Below are 25218 nucleotides of genomic sequence, written 5' to 3' on the forward strand. Positions count from 1 at the left end.
AGAAACTAAAACCTCTTTGCACATATTTGGCCAAGACTGTCAAAGTTGCTGTTTTATGTAAGTAAACACATTTTAAATATTCTTCTCCTAGACCTTAATCAAGGACATTCAGGAACGACTGGGGTTTTTTCCCACTGCTTAATAAATTCAAGGCATTATGTTTTATTCTGTAAGAGGTAATACAGATCTGTAGGGCTGGGTCCCTCACCAGTCCCCAGTCAGAGTCCCACATTTCTGAGTGCAGGCTGAGGCAGCTTGGGTGAACAAACTGTTGAGTGCACAGGTAGAGAGGTGTTCAGGTAAAGTAATAAATGGTACCAGTTTCAGTGTAAAATAGAACTGACTTTCATCAGTGAATCCCTGGCTTTGCAGACTTGCTGCACGCTTGCTACAGCTTCAGGCACATAGCTCAGCTGTGAAATCAGACAACACTTATGTCTTTTTGTCTTGGAGCTCAAACCAATAACTGGAGCAGTCTTCAGAGAGCTATGAAAACATGTAAGTTGCCTTAGAAATGCAGGCCTGGAAGAGATCATCTGCACTAGGTAAGTTCAGCTATGTCAATAGCATCAGTGGCAGATGGTGGTCTAACCTGTTCTTGAACCTGTCTGATGAAAGCCATTCTCTAATCTGCTGAGAGATCAAAATGGACCATTGTGAAAATCTGTTCTGATGTAACCCCAGCCCTAACGCATTGCACAAGCCAAAGCACTTCCCCAGCCACAGAGCTGCCTTGGGAGGTACCAGAATTTTAAGGAAGGTGCCTAATCTGATTGTGCACTGAACACAGCAGGTTATGCACCCAGCCATAGCTAACAGATAATTATCTACACTGTCACAAACAGTGGCACTGTATGTAAAAAGAGCCCCGGGAGACAACCAGAGCTGGGGGTGATACCATTGGGAGAGCAGGCCAGGCTGCTTCTCACAGAGAGTGGCCAAGTGAAAGGGTCCTGGTCAGGCTAGCACACTGCAGATACCACTGAATAACAAGGCAGAGGCAAAGAATATAACTGTGATGAGTAAAAAATAAAAAATTAAAAAAATTAAATAACACCACCAGACATCTGCAGACTTTTCAGTTCAGCTGACTTTGTTGCACAGCTGTCTTCCCACCATTATTTCAAGACTGCTTTCATAGAACAAAGGCATTCTCAAAAATGTCTGGCTTAGTGGAACTGTGAAGAAAGTGAGCGAGTGAGGCAGAGCTGGGATGGCCAGAGATGGGCAGGCGGTTAAGTTCATTGCCAAAAAGGAGGCAGAGGATTTCCCTGCCTGCCCTTTTGCCTTGTCTGCCCTGCCCAGCCTGCCTACCCTGATCTACTTGCCTGTCCTGCTCTGCCTGTCTGCATCTCACTGCAAGTTGTGACAATTAACTTGCTTCTCCAAAACACTCAATTCTGCCAAATCAGCCTTCTTCTCCTACTGGCATAGAACTCTTTCACTGGAAACTTATAACCAGTTCCAGTAACAATCCTCACAAATCTCACGAGAGCTTAGTTTTGATTTTGTTTGCTCCTTTTCAGAACAGCACTGCAATTTCAATGTGTCAGTGCAGTCCTTAATGGAAAATTTTGCTGTCCTGTGATCATTCTCTCAGGAGTAAGATTGCTTCTGCAGCTACTCCTAAAAAGTCTCTGGGCTGACGCAGAAACACTCTTGTAATTCTGATGTGATGTAAATAATTGTTATTTTTAATATCACTGGCAAATTCATTATGTGCAATTTCAAGTCTGGGCAATTTCTGCTTTCCTCAATCCCTCACTTTCTCTTCACCCCTTTTTAAGTTTAATTCCCTTTCACCAGTGTTTGAAATAGGAACAAAAACTTTAGAGGAGGATAAAGATAAGGGCTAGTCTCACAGTATTTCTCACTTACCAAAAATCCAAAGGATTTGTGTTATGAAGGGGGATGAGAGGAGCTGTGGTTTGCTCTCACAGCACTCAGCTTTACACCATCAGCAGCATCTGCAGCACAGTGCGCTCTCTAAAATGGACTGGGGCATGAGATCATGCTGGGCTGAATAATTCCACTTAGATAATGATATTTGCAGCATAAAACAAAAGTGGTATATGTGAAAATAGAGAATGAAGTGAAGGGTATTGTCTGCCAATATAAATAAGATGGGATCTTTGTGCAAGGAGGTGCACTTGTTTTGAAAAGTACACTGGGATTGGTTTTATCTTTTCTATCTACAAGTCCAAGGGCAGGGTGCTCCCTCCTGGGCTGTTGAATAGCATTAAATGTATGCACGTGAGCTTGTGAGCTTTCCTCAGTCTAGGCAGGTGCCAGTGAATTGTTTCCCCTCTCACTGTTCAATCAAACCTTTCTGCTGCAATCAGTGGGGCATCTCCTCTGAATTGTGGGATCCAGATTGTGGCCTGAAGTCTGTTCTTTCATTGAACACACACCCTCAAACTTCACAAGAAATCCCAGGGTCTACAATGCAATATAATATACTTTCTATTAATGAGGGAAGATCTTGATCTTGCAGCTGATGTTTAGTGCTGCATGTGTCCTTTTGTGTCAAAAAATGTGTCCATTTTTCTGGAGTCTTCACCACTATGCTGTAGCAGGTCTTTATATTGTGTGTGAGCTGCTCCAATTTCATGACAGTGTGCTGACCAAAATCATGCTTTTTAATATGGTCAGGCTGCAAAACACCAGGAGGTTTTTTGTCAGGTCCTTCAACTGTCACCCCTAAACCGTGGTCCTTGCTGTAAACTCTGCTTGGCTCACAGCTGGAACCATGAATGTGGTGCATCAGCAGCCAGCCCTTCTTACCCTACTGAACACATCAGGCCTGGCTCCAAAATCTGGAGAGACCTGGTGTTTTGACCCAGTTCCCTTGCGACTGGATTATCAGCAGAACCACACTCTCCCCCTCCTTTAGATCTCATAGCTGACTGGCCATGTATTCCTGATCTAGGGTTCTCCACTAAACCACATTTCCACCCAAACTGTTGCTTCGTGTACAAGTTATTTCCAGTGTAGAAGCCAAGTTCAGAGCAGTCATATAATCACCAGTAGTATGGACCTTTATGGTTGCCATAGGCCACTAAGCAAACATGAGCACTTACTGAGTTTCCTACTTAAATGTGATAACACTGATGGATTTTGGCAGTTCAGGTAGGTGTCTGTGTTATTTCCATGTCCTGGAGAAGCTCAGGTGAGCCATACATGAATGCCTGGAAAGCTTAAAGGGAGTTACAGATGTTGGATCAACATCCAGCTCTCACAGTCAGCAGGGCTGCAGAGTGGGAGGGTGACTGCAGCAGCTGCCTGGGGCATCATCAGCCACCACAGAATCACACAGAATGTGCTGAGTTGGAAGGGACCCACAAGGATAGTGGGGCCCAGCTCCTGGCCCTGCACAGAACCATCCCCCAGGTGCCTGAGGGAGTTGCATACACCCCACAGTTGTAATGTGTACACCTTGTGTAAAGGGGTTGGGATGGAGATCAGACCATCCAGTCCAAAACCCTGCCATGGGCACCTTGCACTAGAACAGGCTGCTCGAGGTCTTTCAGAACCTGACTGTGAACACTGCCAGTGACGGAGCAGCCACGACCTCCCCGGGCAGCCTGTGCCAGTGTCTCACCACCCTCTCTCTCCACCATGCTGGATTTTACCGCTGCCTTATGAGACAGCCCCGGGCAGCAGTAACTCCTGCAGCCATCCAAACGAGAGTTCCAGCTCCCAGAAGGCTCTGAGGCCGAACTGGCTCTCCTGTGTTTCGGTAGCCGGCCCCGCCCGCCGCAGGCCCCGCTTTTGGCCGTTCGCTGCGGCAGGCCCGGGCCGGGCAGGCTGGGCCCGGCGGGCCGGTGACCCGCCCCCGGCAGTGCGGCCGAGCCGGGGCTGCGCGGTGCCGCGGGCCGGCCCTCACGGCCGGGCCGCTTGTTCCCTCACGGCCGGGCCGCTTGTTCCCTCCGCGCCGCCGTACGCGGCCGCTCCCGCCCCTCACGGCCCGGCCCGCCGGGGCCACCGCCCGCCCAAGGAGCCGGCCCAGGGAGGCGGAGGGAGCCGGGGGGCTCCATGCGGGGCGGCGGCGGCCCCAGCCCGGGCCTGCCCAGGCCGCTGGCTCCTCCCCTGGGGAAGGAGGGTGCGCCGGGGCCGCCCCCGCGGTGTGACGGGGAGCGCAGCCCGAGCGGCCGCGGGCGCCGGGCCTGAGCCGGCGGGCGTCGGCACCACCTCCGGGACCCGGCCCGGCCCGCCCCGCCCGGCGGCGGCCACAATGTTCTCCCTCAAGCAGCCCAAACCCACCTTCAAGTCGTACCTTCTGCCTCAGGTAACCGCCTTTTGCTGCCATTACTGACCTGCCCCGCCTGCCCCGGGCCGTCCCTGTCCTGTCCCTGTCCCTGGCCGCGGTGCCGCCCCGGGGCTGTCCCTGCTGGCCCGGGGGGTGGCGAACAGCACCTGTGAAGGGGCTGCCGGGCCCCGAGCCCTCCGTGGCACCGGGAGACAAAAGCGGAGCGGCCGGGTCAGGGTGCAGCCCCTCGGCCTCCGGGTCTCCGCGTCGCACTCGGACAGAGTCCGCACTGTGCTCGGGAAGCCGGACTTCTATCAAAATGAAGTCTTGTATTGATTAAAATCGGCCCGTGCGAAATTATTTTGGAAAGTTTTGAGGTATGCTTCAGGTGTTTGGGCTCGCTTCGCTCGCAGCGCTGGGCGGGATGAGGAGAAAGCAGCGGGCACTGCTCTGCTGGGCAGATAACTGAGCTCACTTGTAGCCATCATTTCACGTTTAGAACGTGCCTGATGGCATAAATAAGGAAACCAATTCTATCTATCAATTATATATAGCGCATGTAGTACTGAGCATGTCGAGAACCACCAGGATGTTTTGTGTCATCTGGATGTGCACTTGACAGAAAGTGGTATTTACTTTGGACATGACAGGACCTCTTCTAGCCACGTTTGACATGTTGACTGATCTGTGTTTTTTCATAATTTCTTAGTAAAAGCAAGTTGTCAATGTAACACAGCTCCGGATATTCCTAGTCCTGAAAAAATGGTTATATTGCTGTCATTGTAGGAACTGTGGGTTATTTCATCAAAGGTTCTAGTCTTTTTATTTTAATTTTTAAGGTTTGAAACTGAGGTGCAAGTAAGCATGTGTGTGTTCCAAGCCTTGGGTTTTTTGGAAATCTTTCCTGTGTTGGAAAGTTGAGCATGTTAGAAGTTAATAGAGAGTTTTATTGAACTTGAGTGTCTATATCTGTAAAACTTGTTGAAGATCTTGAGCCATTATGGAATGTCAAGCCAAATTGCTTTTTTTTCACCCTGTGACTTGTGATAGTTTGGATTACCCAGTTAAAGGAATATTTAAAATATTTTATTGTTCTTTTGGTACAAATCTAAATGCCCTCCAAATTGTTAAAAACTCTTGCTATTATTGAATTCTAGCTCCTTAAGATGAACTTTTTAAGTTAAAACAACTTTCTTTTCTGTACGAGCAAATCAGGCTTGTACTAACAGTAAAGTTCTGAGCCTTAAGTAAATTATCTATTTATTTATTTTTTCTTCAGGCTGATGACAATATAGCATCAGAACCAAGGATTAAAAAACTGGAACCAGTACTTTTACCAGGTAGGCCTGAATCAGGAATTTGACAAATACTTCTGTTGGTATTGAGTTTGGTATAGTTTAATCTTAATGAGCACTGCTCATTAAGTGAATATTGCTTTTGAGCAGTAAAAGGTAATGATATCTGTGTCTGTAGAAACTTATTCTAACCCACCTGAAGCGCTAAATAAATATTTAGGCAATTTTGCCTGTGTGATGCTTTACTACATATAGAATAATGTCTTGGTTTTATTGTGAGTATTGGAAATTCTTGACACCTTTTGGAGGACACTGGTAATCACACTTTCATTAGATAGTCAGATATTTACCTGCGTGCAGAACCCAGTATACCAAAGCCTGTGTCAGGGTCTTCCTTTATTTTAAAGGAAAATAATAATAGAATTTCCAGTATGTGGGAATGATTGACTTCTGTCTTGGAAAACTTCTAATGCTGTCTTTATTAATTTACTCTTATTGGGTATGGTGCCGTTAGGTAAGTTTGGAATTTGTGTCTTCAAACCTCTACAGAATAATCTTTTGGGGTATGGGTGAAATGAAGCAATGCTTTTATTACTGTTCATCATTACATATTTATAAAAATGTAGGGTGGATATATGTAGGAGAACCATACTTTAAATAAGAAATAATCTTTTGATGTTTGATCTATGCGGATTTCTAAAAGCCTTTTTTCAGATATGCAAGAACAATCTACTGTTCTCAAGATTACTTCCATTGCAAATTGTACATCACAGTAATAAATTTGGCTTGCAGTTTCTAAGGATAATTTCGAGCTTAAAACCATGTCATACTACAGTTTTTTCCTTAGTATTCAGAATGCATATTAAAAAATATGAATTTACACGCACACTGATGTAGGTATAAACAACTCTTAAAAATTATTTCTGTCACTGCTTTACATGGGTCTGTTGCTCATTAAGCAGTACTAATTGATATGTGATAGGGGCAGGTGAGATACCTAAGAGACTGAAGTACTGTGGAAAAGGTTCAACTGAAAGAGTAAATAACAACTGCCTGATGTTCTTCATGAAAATGAAAGAATGCAGAGTTTGCTTGAGGCATGTCTTCCAATACATTGCTGTGATTGCTTGATATTTGAAATAGTTATGTTTTTATGCTTCTACTTACCACTTGGCGTCTCACTGATGATGTTGCAGTTGATACTCATCCAAGGCCTTTGACTCACAGGGAAGGGGCTGCATGTTTTTCTCTGAGACAGTCCACAGCAAATGCAAGGCAGTGCAAGAGTGCATGGCTCAAAACTTAGCACGTCTTGTGTTGCTGTGGGACCTGCCCATGAGCAGTTACAAGTAACTTCTGTGCTGTCACTTTTTGCATTGTGGTTCATTCTCTATTTGTGAAACTCCCAAGTACTCTTAAAATGGTGCTGACTGGGTTTATTTTTTTTTCGACTGGTTTGTATTTATTCCCTCTTGCATTGTTTTCCTTGCCTGCACTCTCATTGAAGTCAGCATTTGATGGCTTTTGGGACATGGGTAGTGAGCTGCCCCAAGCTGTGTGGAAGCCACAGTATGGTGTACCACAGACTTAAAATTTCCACCTCCATATCATTCTAAGGTATTACTTTGAGTTGTTTAATGACAAAATTTACTGCTCTGTATAGCCACAGAGTAGCTCTGACAAAACCTGTTCATGACTCTGTGTAAGAATTAGGAGGGTGTTAGGAGTGACTTACTTAAAATTACTTAAATGCAATTCTTCCTGTTTGAAGTTAAGCACCAGCTTAAACACATTTTTTTTGTTTCTGTCATCAACCGTGTTGTAGAAAAGTGCATAAACAAGTACACATTGTACTGTTGGATAGACTGGCTTTTGGATTTGTCATAACCCAAGTTACTGGCCAAATTCCAACTAATTTAATTATATTAAGGCTGACTTGCACTTCCTTGTAAATACAATCTCGGTATGGCATTCATAATATCCTATCCTTAACAGTTGTGTGAAATTGCTTTTGGTCTCAGGAGCAGAGATAAACCTGAGAGGCTGAATGTTTGTTGTGCCTTTTTAAGTAGAAGAGTTTTTTAAGGAGTTCTTTTGGAATTAAGTTACATCAGCACAAGCTGGTACTGGCTCTAGTAATTTCCAAAACCTGCAAATGGTTGTATTAAGCTTTTGATTCCTAAAACGTAGTAACTCTGAGGGAGTGGCTTGCTTACTAATTCCAAAGTAGCTGAACACCCTGCTGTCTTAACTTGTATTTCTGTGCAGTGCAGGTTAGGACAAGGAGTTATAGGCTAGGAAATAATACATCTGCTTAGAAAATGAAGTGGTTTTTATTAAAAAAAAAAAAAAAATCATTGGAATCAACTTTCAACCTGTAGAGTTTGTTTTGAAAGTTTCCTCTGGAGCCCAGAGCCTGCATCTCATCAGAATTTGGAGCAAAAGCCTGTGTTTTTGTGGAACTGTATGCCCTGAGGAAGGTGTTTATTGGGAAAAGGAGCAAGTATAATTTAAAGCAAGTAAAACCTTTGGTTGTAAGGGACAACACTGATACCACAGTAGAGAAAAGCAAGTAATTTTATAGGATTTGGTGTAATTTAATTGCAAAACACATGACAGGTTTGAGATGGAGTTATAAAAATGTTTTCTTTTTCTTTCTGCACTTCTGTTTTCCTAGTGTTAGCTCTGTTAATGAGAGTTTCTGCAGAATTAGTTGAGTTGTCCTCTGTAACAGTTTCACTTTTTTCCCCTTTGTGTGCATTGCTGATTTTATAAGCATGTCAAAGTGGAAAATTACAAAAATAGCGGGTAGTCTACCAGTCAGTCTGTGAAAGTGCCTTGCCTGGCTGGTAGGAAATTAGTCTATGTACCTTAGGGGAGTGTGGAGTTCAAGTTATTAAACCTGAAGGTGTGTTTTGTTCTGGTGATCAGCTGTGGCCTATTTTCCCTAACTGTGTCTGTGGCATTTTTGAGTCATCAACCTGAGCATTCAAAAAATCTGTCCAGCACAAGTGGACTGTGTGTCTCCATAATGTGAATGGCAAAGTGCAATACAGGGGTGGACAATGGACAGTCTGGTGTCTGTACTGGAACCAGTGCCACGTTGTGGTTTAGGTGAGGACAGCCAATCAGATCCTCCCTGTTGCTCACACGGGGCAATCTGCTGCAGATTATGTAACCAGTGGAGCATCTGATTGAGTTTGAGGAAAGGATTTTGCCTCCTGAATCTTAATGTCCACTTGAATTAGTCGAATTTTTGCTCAGTATCCTAATTTGCTGGTAGATTAAGATGGTCGTTGCTACTTGTAAGTTTTTACAAGAAGGCTAGAAATGGTTATAAAATTATAGACTAAACTGAATTAGAATAGTTTTTATCTGTAAAGCTTGCTTATGCTAAGGGTAGTGGGAGGCAGTGGTGGTGAAGTGCTGTTGAAAGCAGTTATGCACAGGCTGCCGTGTCTGCCCCGTTTCGTGGTCAGGGGCAGAAGTGAACCCCAGAGCCGTCACCGGTGTGTGGTCACAGCCGCGGGGGCTGAGCAGCAGGGCTCGGGTTCGGCTGGGCCGGGCAGGTGTCACCTCTCCTGCCGGTGGCTGCGGAGGGAGAGGGCAGCAGGGCAAGCAACACTCCCACTGCTTCCTCTGCCCTCCCTGCAGAATGTGAGAATGTGGCGTGGGGACTTTCCTCTTGCGGGAGCCTAATGGGGACACCCAAGTGAGGAGTCACAGGGTATCACAGAAACAACGCTACCATGTTCAATTCCGTTTGCTGGATTTGTCTTACTTGAATTTATGCAGTTGCTTTCTATAGCTGTGTAAACATTTATCACCCACAGCTTTGTGGTAACAAGTTCCACGGTTTAATTTTAAGCAGTTACAACTCCTTTCAGTTGTTTTTTTCTGAAATTACCACTATCCAGTTCCTTTGGATAAATCCTAGTTCTTGTAAGACACAGAAAACATCAAGCCATGTTCCTCCATCTCGTGCAAGTTGTGATTTTGAGACCTGTGTTATATGTGCACTTTGTTTTCCTTCACTTTAGCCTAATTGTCTTAGTTGCTCCTAAAAAGGACGTTTCCTATATCTGTAATCACCTTTTTGATGAATTCTGAACATTTTTTGTTTGTGCTGAGTTCCTGGTTTTTTTGGGTTTTTTTGTTGAGGTGGAATTATGTATCGTGTTCAAGATTTTTTGCCATTGGATATATTCGGCTTTTATTTAATAATGCTGATTGACTTTGCCACCTACTTTTTTGATTTTTGTTAGCTTTTTTATATATATGTGCCTTTTGAAAGGCAAGTGACTGTAGAAATTTAATTTTGGGAGGCTTTTAAGACTGTATTATGGAAAGATTTGATCTTTTAGAGGAGTCTGTTTCTCTTGCAAGTTAGCTCCCAGCTTTTTGTTTTTTTCTGCTTTCTGCAATTCCTTATTACATTGAGTCATGTGTTCCAGAGCAGCTGCAACACATCATGTGATAGGCGAGGGAAATCCACTGTTCATTGAGGCACCCTTGCGCGTTAGTGCCCCAGGTATGTTCTTTTCTCACTGCCCTGGACCCCTGCACCTCTTCCTTGGCATTTTTGTTTGGTCTGTGGTGTCCCAGAGCTGGAGAGCAGAGCCACGCAGTGCAGTGAGTGCTCGGTGCCGGCTGGGGCCGGGGGCAGGGTGGGGATTGTGTGAGCCAGGGCCAGGGTAATGAGGTTAATGAGTAACCCCCGAGATGTGTCGGGTCTGCCCTGCTAGGCTGTTAGCAATCATTTTGCCGTAATTCCTCCAAGGGAAAACTGGGCTTGTTTAGTTGTTGCAAGTGCTGTGCTGTCACTGCCTTTTCCCGAGGATATTTCTGGAGTGAGGTGTAGATGTTCAGGAAGGCATTGCCTGATCTGTTAAGGATGTGCATGTGTTGCTGGTGAGTACCGACAGCCTCAGTGCTGATAGCACCTGGACAGAACTTGCCTGAAGGCAGCTCCTCACTGTTCCAAAGCACTCCGAGCTGTTGGTTCTCATTTCCAGTGTTGTGGGTGCTCGCCAAGGCCCGCTCCCTCCTTGTGCAGCTGAATAAGACATCATTTCAGAGTTAGAGTTTTTCCCCTGCATCAAGTTTTTGATTTGAAACTGAAATGTTACTGTGAAAATTCATGTTTGTTTTTAAAATTAATATGTGATATAAAAAAGGAAGCAAAAAAGCTTTGTAGCTGCAACTTGTTTTCAGGAATCATTGTTATACAAGAACATGAAATTATTTTCAAGATATAAGAGTGGTCAGATTAGAAGATCAGAATGACAATTTGGAGAAGATTGCAGTTCCCTAAAGCTTTTTTAAAGTTGATGTTCCAATTTTTTTTGTTGTCTATACAAAGAGTGCCAGAAGTTTTATATAAGTGATGAGAGTTTCAAGTTCAGGATTTGAAATCTGAAACAACAGGTTTCTGCAAACTAGTTTTTTTGTGCTGCAAGAAGTTTAAAAATGAACCAAACATTTGACTTAGATTTAGAACGAGATGTCACAGTAAGTATATGCTAAGTGCTCTTTTCTGTTACAACTTTTTTGTTTGTTTGGCTCAAAATAAATTTTCAGGCGTGGTTTGAGTTCAGTTAACTGCTTGTTCTGTGTTTGGGTTTGATTTTTTTTAAGGATTGGCAGGACATAAGTACAACAAGGGCAGTCTGCATGCAGAATCTAAGTACCAGATACAATCTCAGAAGTGGATTTTACTGGATGGAGTAATTTTGTCCTGCCTTTCGTTATAAAAGGCATTTCTTAAAGCTTCTGACTAGAAATATATTCTAATATTTGTAAACATCTGCAAAAATAATTTCCTGTATGTAACAAATTACCCATCGGCCAATATAGGAATAATTCCTTGAAGCTAGAAGGATGAGCCTATTTTAAAATTAAGTATTTTAATGTTTTTTCATGTGCCTTTTGCAAAGAAGTTGCAAAGTAATTGGTTTCTGCCTACTTTGCCCCATGTGTGGTTTAATGCTACAAGCCATTAAAATCCAGTACATTCTGAATTGTCATCTGTCCAAGCTACTGGGGGTTTTGTCTCTTGGCAATTATATTTTCTTCCAATGAAGCAAGTCTTCAGTGAACTGATTCCAAACTAATTTCTAAACAAATGTATTAATTTATTTGTTAAGCCAAACCTGTATAATATAACAAAGACTCAGTAGTACATTAGAAGTTCAGCATCTGTAACTTGCATTGGCAACCTAGTTATAAAATAACAAGCTGAAAATCTCAGTCTTCTCAAATTGTTACTGATTATATTGTTTAGGCAAAGGCAAGGTTTGGGAATCTGTAGTTTATGTAGCCAGACATAAAAATGTGCAAATACTCTCTTCTGACTGGCTTGTCTGTTTTCACATTACAGAATAATGACCTTTGCTAAAAACTCTTATTAGAGGGGTTCTGGTGATAAGAGTATATTTTAATTTGGCCCAACTATACATACAGATGCCAACAGTAGCTGTTTATTATTCTGTTTTTCTCGCACAGAGGTGTGTTCTTAACTACTTTGTGCTGATGCTTTTTTGTACAACCAAAGAACAAGCCAGATTAGAGCTAATTCAGGTGAAATTTGAACTGACAAAAAAGGAAGAAAAAATCCATTTTTAACTGGATCAGTTCTCTGATGTGACTAACAAAGTCTGTCATAAATGGCAGTGGCAGCACAGGGCTTGAGGTGGAAGTGAATATTAAATATGGAACTCCTTCAATTTTAGCAATAATACAAGTCCCTGGATTAACTCTGTAAGCAGGTTTTTAGTTTGCTGCAATACTTTGTTTTTGATCTGTTTGATAATGAGAGCTCTGCTCCTGACGGATGTTCCCTTCTTGCCATCTGAACTTCTGTTGTTTGTTGCATACTCTTTGTTCTCGTGTCCTTCACTGCAGTTTGAGATGTGGGGAGAGCTTTTGTGGAGCATCCCATCCTAGTTGTCAGGTCCCAGATGTGAGTGAGTTTGGTTTGGTTTTTTGAGGGTTTTTTTATTTGGTTGGTTTGGGTTTTTTTGTTTTTTGGTTTTTTTTTTCCAATGTTCATAATGATTAGCCATTACTGGGCAAATACTGATTTTAGTCTTGTTATTGTGCATGGGAAACACTCAGAGATCTTTGAAGACTTACCAGGAAGCCTTTATTTTTTTGCTACTTTTTCCTTTACTGAACATGTAAAAATTAATCTAAAGCTCTTTTCTCTTAGCACACTAGAGAAACTAAAATATTCATATATGATATTTTAATAACAATTTTGTAGTAAGACTGGCAAAGCAAGCTCTTTTGGTGCTGTGCATTTATAACACACCACTCTCCAAGCAGTAGTCGGAGCTGTTCTTTGGTAGAAATCTCAGGTTCTCCTGTTAAAAATTAATGCAAATTGTTTCTCATTCCCTAGTAATCACGGAATTGAGCTGTCCTTTTGAAATAACCTTGTTAACTGCTCATGAAAATCAGAAAATAGATCAAAGATAATTATTTCATGAGCCAATAAAAACTATTTTTTTTTTAAGTTTGGAAGTGCCTGAGCACACTGAACACAAGATTCATTTAGAAGTGGATTAGAGACATTTACATCTAAATGCTTGGTGCATACTAATAAACTCATACAATTTGGGTATTGTCTCCACAGGAGAGCTGATAAAGGGACAAAAATGTTGTAGATTTCAGTTACTTATTAATGAAGTTTTTATTGGAAATTCTTACTTGAGAATTTCTGAAAGTTAATTATTTGCCAAATATTTTACAAGTGAACTCATTATTGTGCATTCTTGATGTGGTTAAATGGCTACTTGAATTAACTTGAGCTTTTCCGTTGTGAGCTTCTAAGACTATTTTTCACATAAACAAGCTGGTTTTCTGTTGTCTTACTTGGGTGTAGTCACTATCAGTATTGTAACAGGAGTTCAGTTTCTTAAGTGCATTCAGGTGCTATTTTTTAATGGATTTAGGTAGAAATTACATGACTGTATAAAGTATTTAATAACCTCTGTTATGCTTGTGTTTATTAGACATTAAACATATCCATAGAGCTTCAATGCCCATTAAAGAAAGTTTATGCTGATAAATCTATTCTTATGCTTCTAGTACAGCATTGGGATATTTCCCTTAGCAGCAGGTTGGGTACCTACAAACTTAATGAGCTTGTAGGATTTGCATTATTAATTTATGGGGTGTGATTTCAGCCATTCATTGCCTCTAGCAAGTATCAGGCTTTTAATGTGATAAAAATACTGCTTGTTAGCATTTAAGATGTGTATATATGTATGTGTGCCATGCTCCATATCTCTGTGTACTGATCTGTGTGTCTGTATATAGGAAATAGTGGTCAGTTCCTTTAATTGTGCAACATTGCTGTGTTCAGCCAGTGTTAGAGTTGTTGAAAACTGTTTAGTCTGTATCACCTCCTGCATTAGTAAGGTCCTTGATGCTACTCAAATCAGCCTTCTTCCCTGAAAATTACAAATTGCTACCTTTATAAGATAAACAAAAAAAATTAAACTTGATCCTGTGAGGGAGGGCACCAAAAGTTACAAAAATATTGTAGTGAAAATGATGTAGAACATCCTTTATTTTGGGAGGTTAAAGGGCCTGTGTTTCAGATTTTGAGGAGCCGAGTTGCTGCCCATGCTGGTGCAGAGCGGTGCGGCTGCAGGCTGGGGGAGAGCACAGCTGTGTATCCAGGGCTCCCTCCCGCTGATCCCTGGGCTCAGCACGGTTAGTCCTGCCTCTCCCAGCTCCCACGAGTCCCAGGCTCTGCTGCCTGCTTTCTGTTCGCATTGTAGTGGGTTATACATTATGGTGGGTCAGATAAATACCGTGGATTTCCTAACATCCAAACTATGAACCAGTCACATTGCCTGTGCTTTTGGAAGATTTAGCAGAATTTTTCTGAAGTTTAACTGTTTTTGAGGCTGTTAGGTGGAGGGTGTATTAGATAGATAGATCCTTCAGTATCTCCTGTTATTTTTGCAATATGTAAGGGTGGCAACCTGTAATTTCTCTTTGGGTTTCCTGTCAAAGTTTAAACAAACTGCTCTTGTCTCTTGAGATCATTCTTTGACTCTTGGAGTCACATGGAAGTGTTGACTGCTGTTCCGTGTCTGGAACAGCTTGTGACTGTTTACTGGAAAAAAGCAGCAGCTACATTGTAGAAATGTGCAGTGTAATATCTCTGAATAGCTCTGTTGTTGTCTTGTATAGGAGAAATCACCTACTCAACTACAAATACAAGAAGGGTTCATTGTGCAAGTCCTGCACTTACTACTCATGTTGTTTATCTACTTTCCTACATTTTAATTTTGAATGGTTTGCTCCTTTTTATATTGCTCATTATAGATGTCCAAATGAGGGATAAAAGATGGATCATGTAAAATTCCAAACCTGCATCTCAGGAAAAAGAAAATCAATTTCTAGAAATGTTTGAAAACTGCATCTATTAAATTTGCAAGCTTTCTCATGCTTCAGCTGAAGTTGGTGTGCACACACTCCCTGTCCTGCCCTACCTTAATCCTTAGGTTCAAAATGGACAGTTCTATGTTAGGGCTGTAAACCTGAGAACAGAAGATAATCTAGGCCAGAAAATCCAGAATGTGTTTCTGTTGGATGAAATGAAACTAAATGCAGTTCCACTAAAATAGGATTAGAATAAACATGTTGCAGTGTAGCCACACAATTGTGAGGAATGGAGGAGGGAAGTAAAAAGGACTGGCTTTGGAAAGAGAATGATGTAGCAGGCATGTTTTAAACTGTAGTAAATTCAAATTGAAGATGTGTGAACGTATTTCATTACTGTTTGCTTACATCAAAGTAATGAAGTACTGAAATAGTTGGTAATAGTAATTTGCTTTTAGAAGTGTCTCCTATGTGACAGTAAAAAAATATTATGCTTGGTAACAGATAAGTGACTGTTACCAAAAAAAAAGCTATGGAAGTTGCATTTCATTTCATGGTGTATTTAGCTCTCCGTATTTTTTTATTTAAAATGCTGTGATACACTGGCAATACAGAGAGAGAGGAATAAAAATTACTTCAAACTCAGTTTGTGAGGAGGTTGTTTTCCTTCATACACAGAAAGTGACTTAGAACTTCACGTTGAATAGTTGAAGACTTAATACCAGCACTGAGGAGAAATTACCTCAATAAATGGTTAGAGCTTTTGCAGTCATTTAAGTAAATAGATTATTTGAAGAAATGCTGGGCATTAAGAAGTTTCAGGCCAGACCATGCTAAGAATTGAAACATTTTCATTGCAATATTTAACAGAAGTAGGGCCTGTCATTCTCATGTACCCCGTTATAAGATATTGTTTTCAGCTGCATGGACTTGGATGAGCTTTTAACTATTTGTACTGAAGCTGTCAGAATCAGATTTTTTATTTTCATATTCAAAAGCTTATTTAAGCATATTTTAGCACTGTTTGAGGAAAGACTTTAAAGCTCCAGGAGATCTGTTTATAGACATTTTCACAGTTCCTGCCGCTTCTGACATAGAATATTCATGTGTATGGTAACACAGGTCAATGAAACTTGTCTCCTCACATCTTCAAACAGTCCCAGAACACAGATCATAATTTTGACAGCTCAAGGCTACAGACTTAGACCAAGATATTTTTACCGCTGAACAACTGAGCCAAAATCAGAGATGCTGCTGCTGCTCTTAGTGACTTCCAGGCAGATCCTTGATCATATCAGGCAAGAGCAGCAGCAGCAGGACAGCTGAGTGAAATGGCTCAGATGAGGAGCTTGTGCATGGACTGGGCCTTGAGACAGCACAAGGTGCATTTCTTTCAAGTGTCTGGGACACTAAAGGCAGTCCTTTCAAGGTCTGGCTGCAGTGATAACCACCTGAGGAAAAGACCTGCTCTACAGCTGGGGATATGGGGAATTTATTCCGGGCTGTGGTTATACTCCTTGGACACACAGTAACTGGTTCCTGCCAGCACAGCTGCCTGAAGAGCTGTTTCCATGCAGAACATGACTGAGATGGCATTTCGGGCAACTGGGACTAAACATGCCAAACCTATTACGAGCAGGCATGATTAGGCTTCAGCAGTCTTTAGTTCTTGGTTTCTTCTCAGCAAAATCTCAGAGGCAATATGAAATTACACTTTTCTTGGAACACGCTTGTACTCCCATGCTATTTATGGTAGACAGCAGCAGCAGGGAGGTAGTTGATCTGATGACAGAAGTGAAAGCCCTGTACAGGAATAAAAGGAATTACCAAGTTAGATTACTGAAGGAAGAGTTACTGTTTAGCTTTCGGAACTGTTGGCTGTGGAACTGAAAAGTATCACTTTGTGTAGGGATTTCCTTTTCAAATGGTCCTCAATCTCATTTGCATATATGCTTTTTTATTTTATAGCTTATGCCAGAACAATTAGCACAATTTTTTTTCTTCATTTGAATCTTCTGTTTTATGGAGGAAACCAAGAAAATGTCTCCTTCATTAGACAGTCAGAGTAAAAAGTTGGAAATATTTTTGTGTTCTGTTTTTTGAATTCACCTGAAAATGTCTTTATAAATGCAAAATGTGATGTGGCCTGATGATTCCGAATTCAGAAAGTTCATAAAACTCTGTGAAGTACTTAACAATAGTCAACTAATTTCAGTTTTTAAAATAAACACTAGCTGAAGTACAGGAATGAATGCTTGTTTAAAGGACAGTGTTGTCAAACCAATGAATTTTTAATAGTGGAGAATTGCAGATCTTTATTTCTGTATCTAAGGGAAGTGGTGTGCCATGGTTTTGTTGGGTTTGACTGTGGGTTGGGTTTCTTGTGGGGCTTCTTTTGGATTTTGTTGTTTGAGGTTTGTTTTGTTTTTCATTTTAAGCTGGTTGATTGTTTTTGTTGGTTTTGGGTTTTATTTTAACTACTACACATTTGTCCATTTTGGAACAGTAGATTTTTTCCCTGGAGTGGTGTTAGTTAAACTCCATGTTTACCCAGAAGAGGCAGATCACTTGAAACCAGTAAAGAGTTAGAGGTTCCTTGGTACCACAGACTTAGAATTGTTGTACCTACAGAATTTATATAGGCTTCTCCTTTCCCCTCCCTTTCTTCTGTTTTAGGTGAAATTGTGGTGAACGAAGTAAATTTTGTGAGAAAGTGCATTGCAACAGACACAAGCCAGTATGATCTGTGGGGCAAGTTGGTTTGCACTAACTTCAAGATTTCCTTTATCACGGATGATCCAATGCCACTGCAGGTTGGTTATTGCTCACATGGGTGCACAGTGAATGTGATAAGTGAAATTATTCACACAGTCAATCTGTCTCATATCAGATATAAAAGGATACCTTCTAAGCAGGCTACAGGATGAAGTTCCACTGTCCTGCTCGGAATGTGTTGCTATTCCACCCATTCATATCAGAATAAGAGAAAATTTGTACAGAAGTACATCCAGCTCCATTCTGTCATGTATGGAGGCTTCTCTGGGAAGTGGCTTTACCAAGGCAAAGCAGGAATTATACACAGATGTGTTCCTGCTCACTGTCTGCAGGAGCTGTTTGCAAATGTCCCTTAGACTAGACAAGTGTCAGATCAGCAGAGCTCTTCATGTGGTAGAGTTTTACTGGTATTACTGAATGAGGGCAAAGGAACCATGATGAGTTTTCATTGTAGATGAAGGAACAAGAAGAGGGGAGAATTCTGCTTTGTCAAGGCAGAATTTATGACATTCAAAACCATGATCAGTTTTTGCACAGCACACAACACTGGAAATCCAAGTAGTGAGCTGCATGTTATTTTCAGTAGAGTTTGCACTTCCATTTGGGACTTTTAAAGAAAATGTTACATTAGCTAAAGATATGCAAAGCTCTGAAAGTAAATAGATGCTTATTCAGTAATGGTTAAGAAGATTGGCCAACACTACTTCAAAAAGTTGATTTTTGGCACGAAGTAGTTATCGAAACTTGTCCCTGAAAGTAGAATTAATATTTTTTTTCTTTCTATGCTTACAAAACTAATAATAATTGGAGAGTTCTTATATTTCATATATATATTCCACATATATATGTATATATACGCATCTTCTATACTTCAAATTGTTTTGGATTTCTAACAGTAATTTTTGATACTAATTCAGTAAATTCAAATGTGCAAATAGGGAGGTTATTCTGCATATTCCACTGATGTTTCTAAACTGCTGCATGTGCAGTTCAGCAGCCTCTAATTACCTGGGAATCAGCAAGGGTGATACCTGTCAGAAAAGCCTAGGCATGCCTGATTTTTATCGTAGTTTCTTCAGAGTCGTGCTGTATATCTGGTTGCAAACTGCAGAACTGCAATTAATGGTTGTGGGTCCATGTCTTTCAGAAATTCCATTATAAAAACCTCCTCCTTGGTGAACATGATGTCCCACTCACATGCATTGAGCAGATTGTCACAGGTATGTAAAAAATAGATAAGTATAATGACACGCTTCGTTTTTACTCAGTACAAAACTGATACCTGCCTGTTAAGTTCTGCAGAACTGTTGACACTTGAGGTTTTATGTCATTAATCTTCTTAATCTTCCCTATTTAAGTATTTGGTTTGTTTAAAATTAGGATAAAAGCCTCAAATGCTGAATAAATGTTGAGGTGCCATGCAGGAGACTTAGTTGGGTCTTTATCTTATAGACTTTGTAACTACCATGCTGAATCAACAGGTGTTGTAGGAGAGACATGTTATAGCAGTAGAAAATTTTGTTAGCAACATTTTTACATTGAATCATCTGAATCTCTGCCACCAAAATACACTAGATTGCAAAAAGCACATAACTTATACAGTTAGACATAGCCAGGATTTCTGACAAGAGAAATGCTGTAGTTTTCAACCCTCTCTAATAATTAGCAAGTTAATAGCTGGTGATCTCCAAAAATCTGCAAATGGCAATCAACATCTTAATCTGAAGAAACAAAATGCTTCTTGTGAAGAACCAGGTTTTGATTTGTTGGATTCTTTAGAGTATTTGTTAAGAATAGTTCTTATCTTGTTACTGTAAAATTTCATAAAAGTGATAATTTTTCAAATTTTTTTTATTACATGGGCTGTTAAATATTTGGTTTTCTGACTTTTGCTAATCTAAATTATTGGTTTTAAATTTTCAATGCCCGAAGTTGGTTGTAATCACTATGAAAAGATTAATGTGTTTCTGAGGAACAACATGATGAAGAAATGCTATTTTTTTACAACAAAGAGGTGCTATTGACCTGTTATGTTGTCTTGCACTGGCCCACATTTGTTGCCGCTTTTATAAAACATGAGGTTTACCCTAAATTTTGTGAAACATAAGCTTTTTCTGACAGGAAGTTAACAGATTTTCTCCCTGAATCAAAGTGTGCCAATAAGTAAAAAACTTCAGGTAGCAACATTACTGTATCTGTTTGAGCCAATCTTGTGTTTCCTTACAGAACAGTCAAACCAATGAATTCGTTTCTTCTTTGCAGTGAACGACACCAAGAGGAAACAGAAGGTCCTTGGTCCCAACCAAAAACTTAAATTTAATCCAACTGAATTAATAATTTATTGCAAAGACTTCCGTATTGTCAGATTTCGTTTTGATGAAGCAGGCCCTGAAAGTGCAAAAAAGGTATTATTATCTTGTAATGAATTCCTGCCTTGTAACATTACATATAGCAACAACTGTGCTCATAAGAACAGTTTGTATTATTAAGTTTTGATAGAGAAATGGGGGGAAGAATTGCAAATTATTCACATTCTGTTACTGGAGAATATCTAGATATTTAGAGTAAAATCTATCAGGGAAAAAATTTCATGTAATGTACTAAGTGTTTAGTATCTTATAAGGCAAACCAGTATTTCTTGTCATATCTTATGTACTCTTAAAAGTTATTATTTTATTAAATAAATCTTTTAAAGAACTAGAATCAGGATGTTGCACTGCAGCTGTACAACAGATGTTTGTATTTTTATGGAAAATATTTGAAGCTTTGATACATTTTCTGAAAGTCATGACTTAATTTACCCAGAGGTTGAGTGTACTGCCTTAAAGATATCCTTGATGGTGTCACACAGGTTCTCCAGCAAACCCTTGCAATCACCATTTTGTCCAATTTCCGTGAACCTGGGCTCTTTATCAACGTGTTGTTAGCAAAGGCTTTACACCTTTTGACAGGAGGAATAACAGTAATTTCATGAGTATAAGGTGCACTGGAGTATAAGGCGCACTTCCGGGTACCGGCAAATTTCCGCACTTTGTCCATATACAAGGCACACCGTACTATAAGGTGCAATTTTTTTTTTTGCAGCAAGGATCCGCGCGCAACAAAGTAAAGAATTAGTAACGGAATCACATGATCACAGGGTTTACTGGCAGGTGCTTAATTTGTAAACATTTTTCACAGATTGGTGTAGCCTTTAAACACAGCCCCAGGTGCCCTCCCTGTGTGTGGGCTCTGGCACTCCCGCCCACCCCGGCACTGGCTGGCGCGGCTCGGTCCCCGTGCCCGCCGCGGCTCGGCTCGCGCTTCCAGGTTGGCAAATTCCCCAACTTTGTCCATATATAAGACACTCTGGGGTATAAGGTGCACTTTTGGGTTCGGACCAAAATTATACGCGTGAAATTATGGTACTTGTGTCTGTACATCCGCAGAGATTTCCTTCCTGGCCCACCTGTGGGGTTTCCTTCCTGGCCCACCTGTGGGGTTTCCTTCCTGGCCCACCTGTGGGCCGCGTTGCCGCAGGTGGCTGTGCGGCGGGGCTGTGCCGTTTGGCTGCCCCAGCCCAGCCGAGCCGCGCTGCAGGGTGGGAGCGTGTTCCCGGCGCGGTGTCCCCGCGCTGCTCCTGCTCCCCGGGCCTCTGCGGCTGCCACAGCCGGCGTTTCGTAACGAGTGACCCACTTTGCTCTCGGAGCTTAACAATTCCCCTTGTCAGTAGGATCAGGTTTGAGTTTAGCCCTGTAAGTCCCAAGGACCATCTGCCCAGGCATAAGTGTGTGTGCAGTTAGTGACCGGGAACTGCTGAGCCAGCTCTGCAGTTTATAATCGTGAAATTACTGTAAATTATTTTGGGATGCTGGTGAACACATCTGTAGTGATCTTACACAGTATATTGAATAGAGTTGTTTTGTTCTTTCTGACATTTACATGGCATGCTGGCACCACAGTATGGAAAGATTTTATCTGGTTTCTGTTCCTGCCCTTCAGGTATTACATATTAGCAAGGGTGTCCTAATGTTTAAAAACAGAAGACGAGGATCAGACCTCCTTAAAATTCTGAAGGACCTCTTTAATCTATATTTACATCCAACTGTTTGTACAAGAAAAATTTGGTAGCTGCCTACTTGGAAATAACTGTGTGTGCATAACTTTTGTAGGGAAGACCAAGACTTGAAGTGTAACTGAGTTTTGATGTGAGGGGAAGCCTGCTCTTGGGCTGAGGGTGCATTGCTATCTGACTGGGAGAGTACCATAGGAGAGGATTGACCATGGATGGAGGGGCCTGTGGACGTCATCACCTGGTCCACCTTTCTCTTCAGACTTGCCAAGATTAGATCAGGCTGTAATTAAATGTCATCTTAGTAATACACAGGAGTAGCACTCTATAAATAAAGCCTTGGTAGGTCAAAACAAAATATCTACCCACAAAAATATGCATTTCAAAATACAGGAGTATAAATGTCTCATTGCCAGATGATCGCAAATGTTCTGTTTAGAGCAATAGTTAAATAAAAACCCATGGCAATTAATGTTTCAAAACGAGCTTTGAATATATGGAGTAGTTAGAAAGACAACAGATGCTAACTTTATGCAGTTAAGTAATTTGTTTCAAGCATAGTTCCTTGCACGTACTGGAAATACTCAGCAACATCCATTGACATAAATTGGTGTTGGCAAAGAGTGTAATCTATTCCTAAGGAAGTGTCTCTATTTGCTGAACAGGGCATAATAACTTACTAAGGGAGAATAACTTATTAAACTGCCTTAGTAGAATAGAGATTATTCCAAATCTCTCTTTGAGGATCTTGGAAGGATCCTCTTTCTAAGGATCTCTTTGGATGCTGTGAAAAGAAGGATCCAAGTTTGAAAGCAGGCTTCAGATGTAGACAATCTGACAAACTTGGCTACACACAGACACATGGGTGATGTTGGCAGAACTTTCAGAGGTGTTTTTCTTTGCCTTTAAGCAGAAACATTGTGAGATCATATTAATTTATTTTCTAGTAGATTATTATGGGGAAGTTTTAAAAATCAGTTCTGTTAGAAAAAAGTCCTCAGTACTCATTGCAGCCAATACATGCTCATAAAATACTGTCTCAGCATTAGTCAGCCAGGTAAATACTTTCTTCCTTGTTTTCATTAGTGGATGTTTGGGAAACAAGTGTTAAGGAAAAATAGAAGAAATGGAAATTTGCACTCACCACTGTTTTGCAGTTTCATTTTGTTTTGTCTCTAAAATAAAGCGATAGAGTCTCCAAAGGAAGGAAAGCCAGATGGGTGTGGGAGGAAGTGGAGGATGGGGAAGCAAGGGTAAGCAAGTTGGGGAAGTCTGAAGTTAGGCGGTGCAAAAAAAGAAGCATTTCACATTCCTTAGAGGAAAGGAATGATTTTGTTCCAAAAATGACAGCAAACAGTCAAACTGAAAACTCCTGCTATTTTTTTTAGGCACTGCAGTATTTGACATTAGACTGAGAAAATAAAATGCATGAAAAGGTGAGGCTGTAGATATTCTGACTGTTAGGTGATGGCCGGCTTGTTGCCTCAGCATACACATGGATCTTGGCAGTGCCCCAAAATGGCACACACCCTGTGCCTCCATTAATGTATCTCCATTTTCTCATCCCTTTCTCTTCTGTAACTCCCTCAGTGCTTTTCCTTCAGGAAGCTTTTTTGAATGAGAGCCGTTTCAGAATCACATGCTCAATCAAAACAGAAGGAAATTTTTTTAATCTCAAATCTCATTTCCTGTGCAATCAAAAGTAGCCTTTCCTACGTCATAACACTTGGGGTGAAGGGGAACACTTTTTTTCTCTAATTGTTATGAACAATAATATGAAACTCTTAAGAGTCTTGGACAAATGGTCCTGACCCTTTCTAATGTGTTCCTCCTGCCTCCCCAGCTGTATTACCTTGTTCTAATTATTTATACAGATCACAAAATTGGTACTGTTTCAAGGCACTGGGAATGCATAAGATACTGTCTTTGGAGGGGGTGAAGAAAACCTTCTTTAGAAGTAAACTTACAGAATCAGAATGGTTTGGGTTGGAAGGGCCATTAAAACTCATTGCATTCCAACCCCCTGCCATAGGCAGGGACACCTTCCACTACACCGGGTTTTTCAGTGCCCTGTTCTGGTCTTGAACACTTCAGGGATGGCACAGCCACAACTTCCCTGGGAGAAGGTAAAAGGTATTTTCAAAAATACTGATGAATTTAATAATTCTCTTAATGCTGAATGCTTATTTTCCCAAATGGATTTTCTAGCCTAGGAATATGAAAAGAAACTGTTTGTAGGACTTGATGTAGTCCTGCTTGTGTGACTTTCTACCGGGTGTCTGCCTGGGAAAGGAATTGCAGTAGCAATGAAAACAGTCTTTTTCCAGGGAGTTCATAAGCCAGGTAGCTTGGCTTAGGGAAGGAGGGAAAATGCAGGGCTATGCTAATTTAGCAGATCTGAAATGCTGCTGTTGACAGCTCCTCTGCAAGAGCAATACTTTGGAGCTCTTGCCCTTGGTAAAATACCTGTTGAAGAAGTGAGTGTGCCCTGAAAGTACCATTTGTTTTTCTCAGATAGGGGTTGAACAGGGGACACTGACATAGGGAAATGCTTTTGTACTATGAAATAACTACAGCCATTGTGTTTACTGCTTTTAATAAATGAACTTTCCAACAAGCAGCCTATTCTCTTGTTATTTGTCTGAGCCTAAATATCTTCAGCTTTACACAATTGTAAATTGGCAAGAATACCAAACATTTTTGAGTTTGATATGAGAACGCTTCCTGTAAAACATGCTTGGCTTCCAATTTAGCGTTCTACTTATGGCCATAATCTGCTGAGATCTGTGGAATGTGCTTTTCTCTGAGACAATAAAGCTATTATAGGGATTTAGTGAGGGACAAACAGAAAATTAGTATGTCTTTAGTACTTGCTTAGTGTATCTGAGTGGAATTTTTCTAAAATGTAGAAATAGAGATAGTAGCAGGATAAATCTATTACTTTTTAAAATAAGAGAAATAGAGGTCCTGAACCTGTGGATGAACTGTTTCACCCATGCAATACATGGTGTGAGTTAGATCTATTCCATGGAACACCCAGAGCATTTTCCATCTCCTGCTTTATTTAAAAGCACAACTATGGTCTCATTTTTTTTGTGGGGAACTAGATCTGGATGGTTATTATCTCCCTGCCACCATTTTATCCCTCTTCACACAGTGCACACATACTCCCTTTTTCAAATATGGCAAGCAAATGACAGATTTCAGCTACTGCCTATTTAAAAATAGGTTTTACTGTATTTCTGTTGTGTTATTTGGCAGTGCAATGGAATTTTTTTCCTGCAGTTTGTCCTGAAACCTTGAGAGTAGATTAGCATAATAAAAGGCTTTCAACTTTCACTCCATAAATGAAAATGAGAAGTAGCTCTGCTAGAATCAGTTACTGTAGTGAAAAACTACATAGAAAAATGGAAGTCATAATGTTCTTATGCACATATTTCCATTTTGTT

At 40.9% G+C, this 25218-nt stretch overlaps 1 protein-coding gene across 1 annotated transcript in view; it reads left to right on the forward strand.

Annotated features, from left to right (window-relative positions):
* The first annotated feature begins 4174 nt into the window (after nucleotides 1–4174).
* Nucleotides 4175–25218, forward strand: part of MTMR10 (myotubularin related protein 10) — a 35740-nt gene continuing 14696 nt past the window's right edge. The window contains exons 1-5 of the mRNA XM_033070811.1: nucleotides 4175–4288; nucleotides 5529–5589; nucleotides 17620–17756; nucleotides 18866–18938; nucleotides 19981–20123. Of these exons, the coding sequence (XP_032926702.1) occupies nucleotides 4235–4288; nucleotides 5529–5589; nucleotides 17620–17756; nucleotides 18866–18938; nucleotides 19981–20123 (468 nt within the window). The 5' untranslated portion in view covers nucleotides 4175–4234. The remainder of the gene's footprint in view (nucleotides 4289–5528; nucleotides 5590–17619; nucleotides 17757–18865; nucleotides 18939–19980; nucleotides 20124–25218) is intronic.

Source organism: Catharus ustulatus, chromosome 12, assembly GCF_009819885.2.
Source record: "Catharus ustulatus isolate bCatUst1 chromosome 12, bCatUst1.pri.v2, whole genome shotgun sequence".
Classification (NCBI taxonomy): Eukaryota; Metazoa; Chordata; class Aves; order Passeriformes; family Turdidae; genus Catharus; species Catharus ustulatus.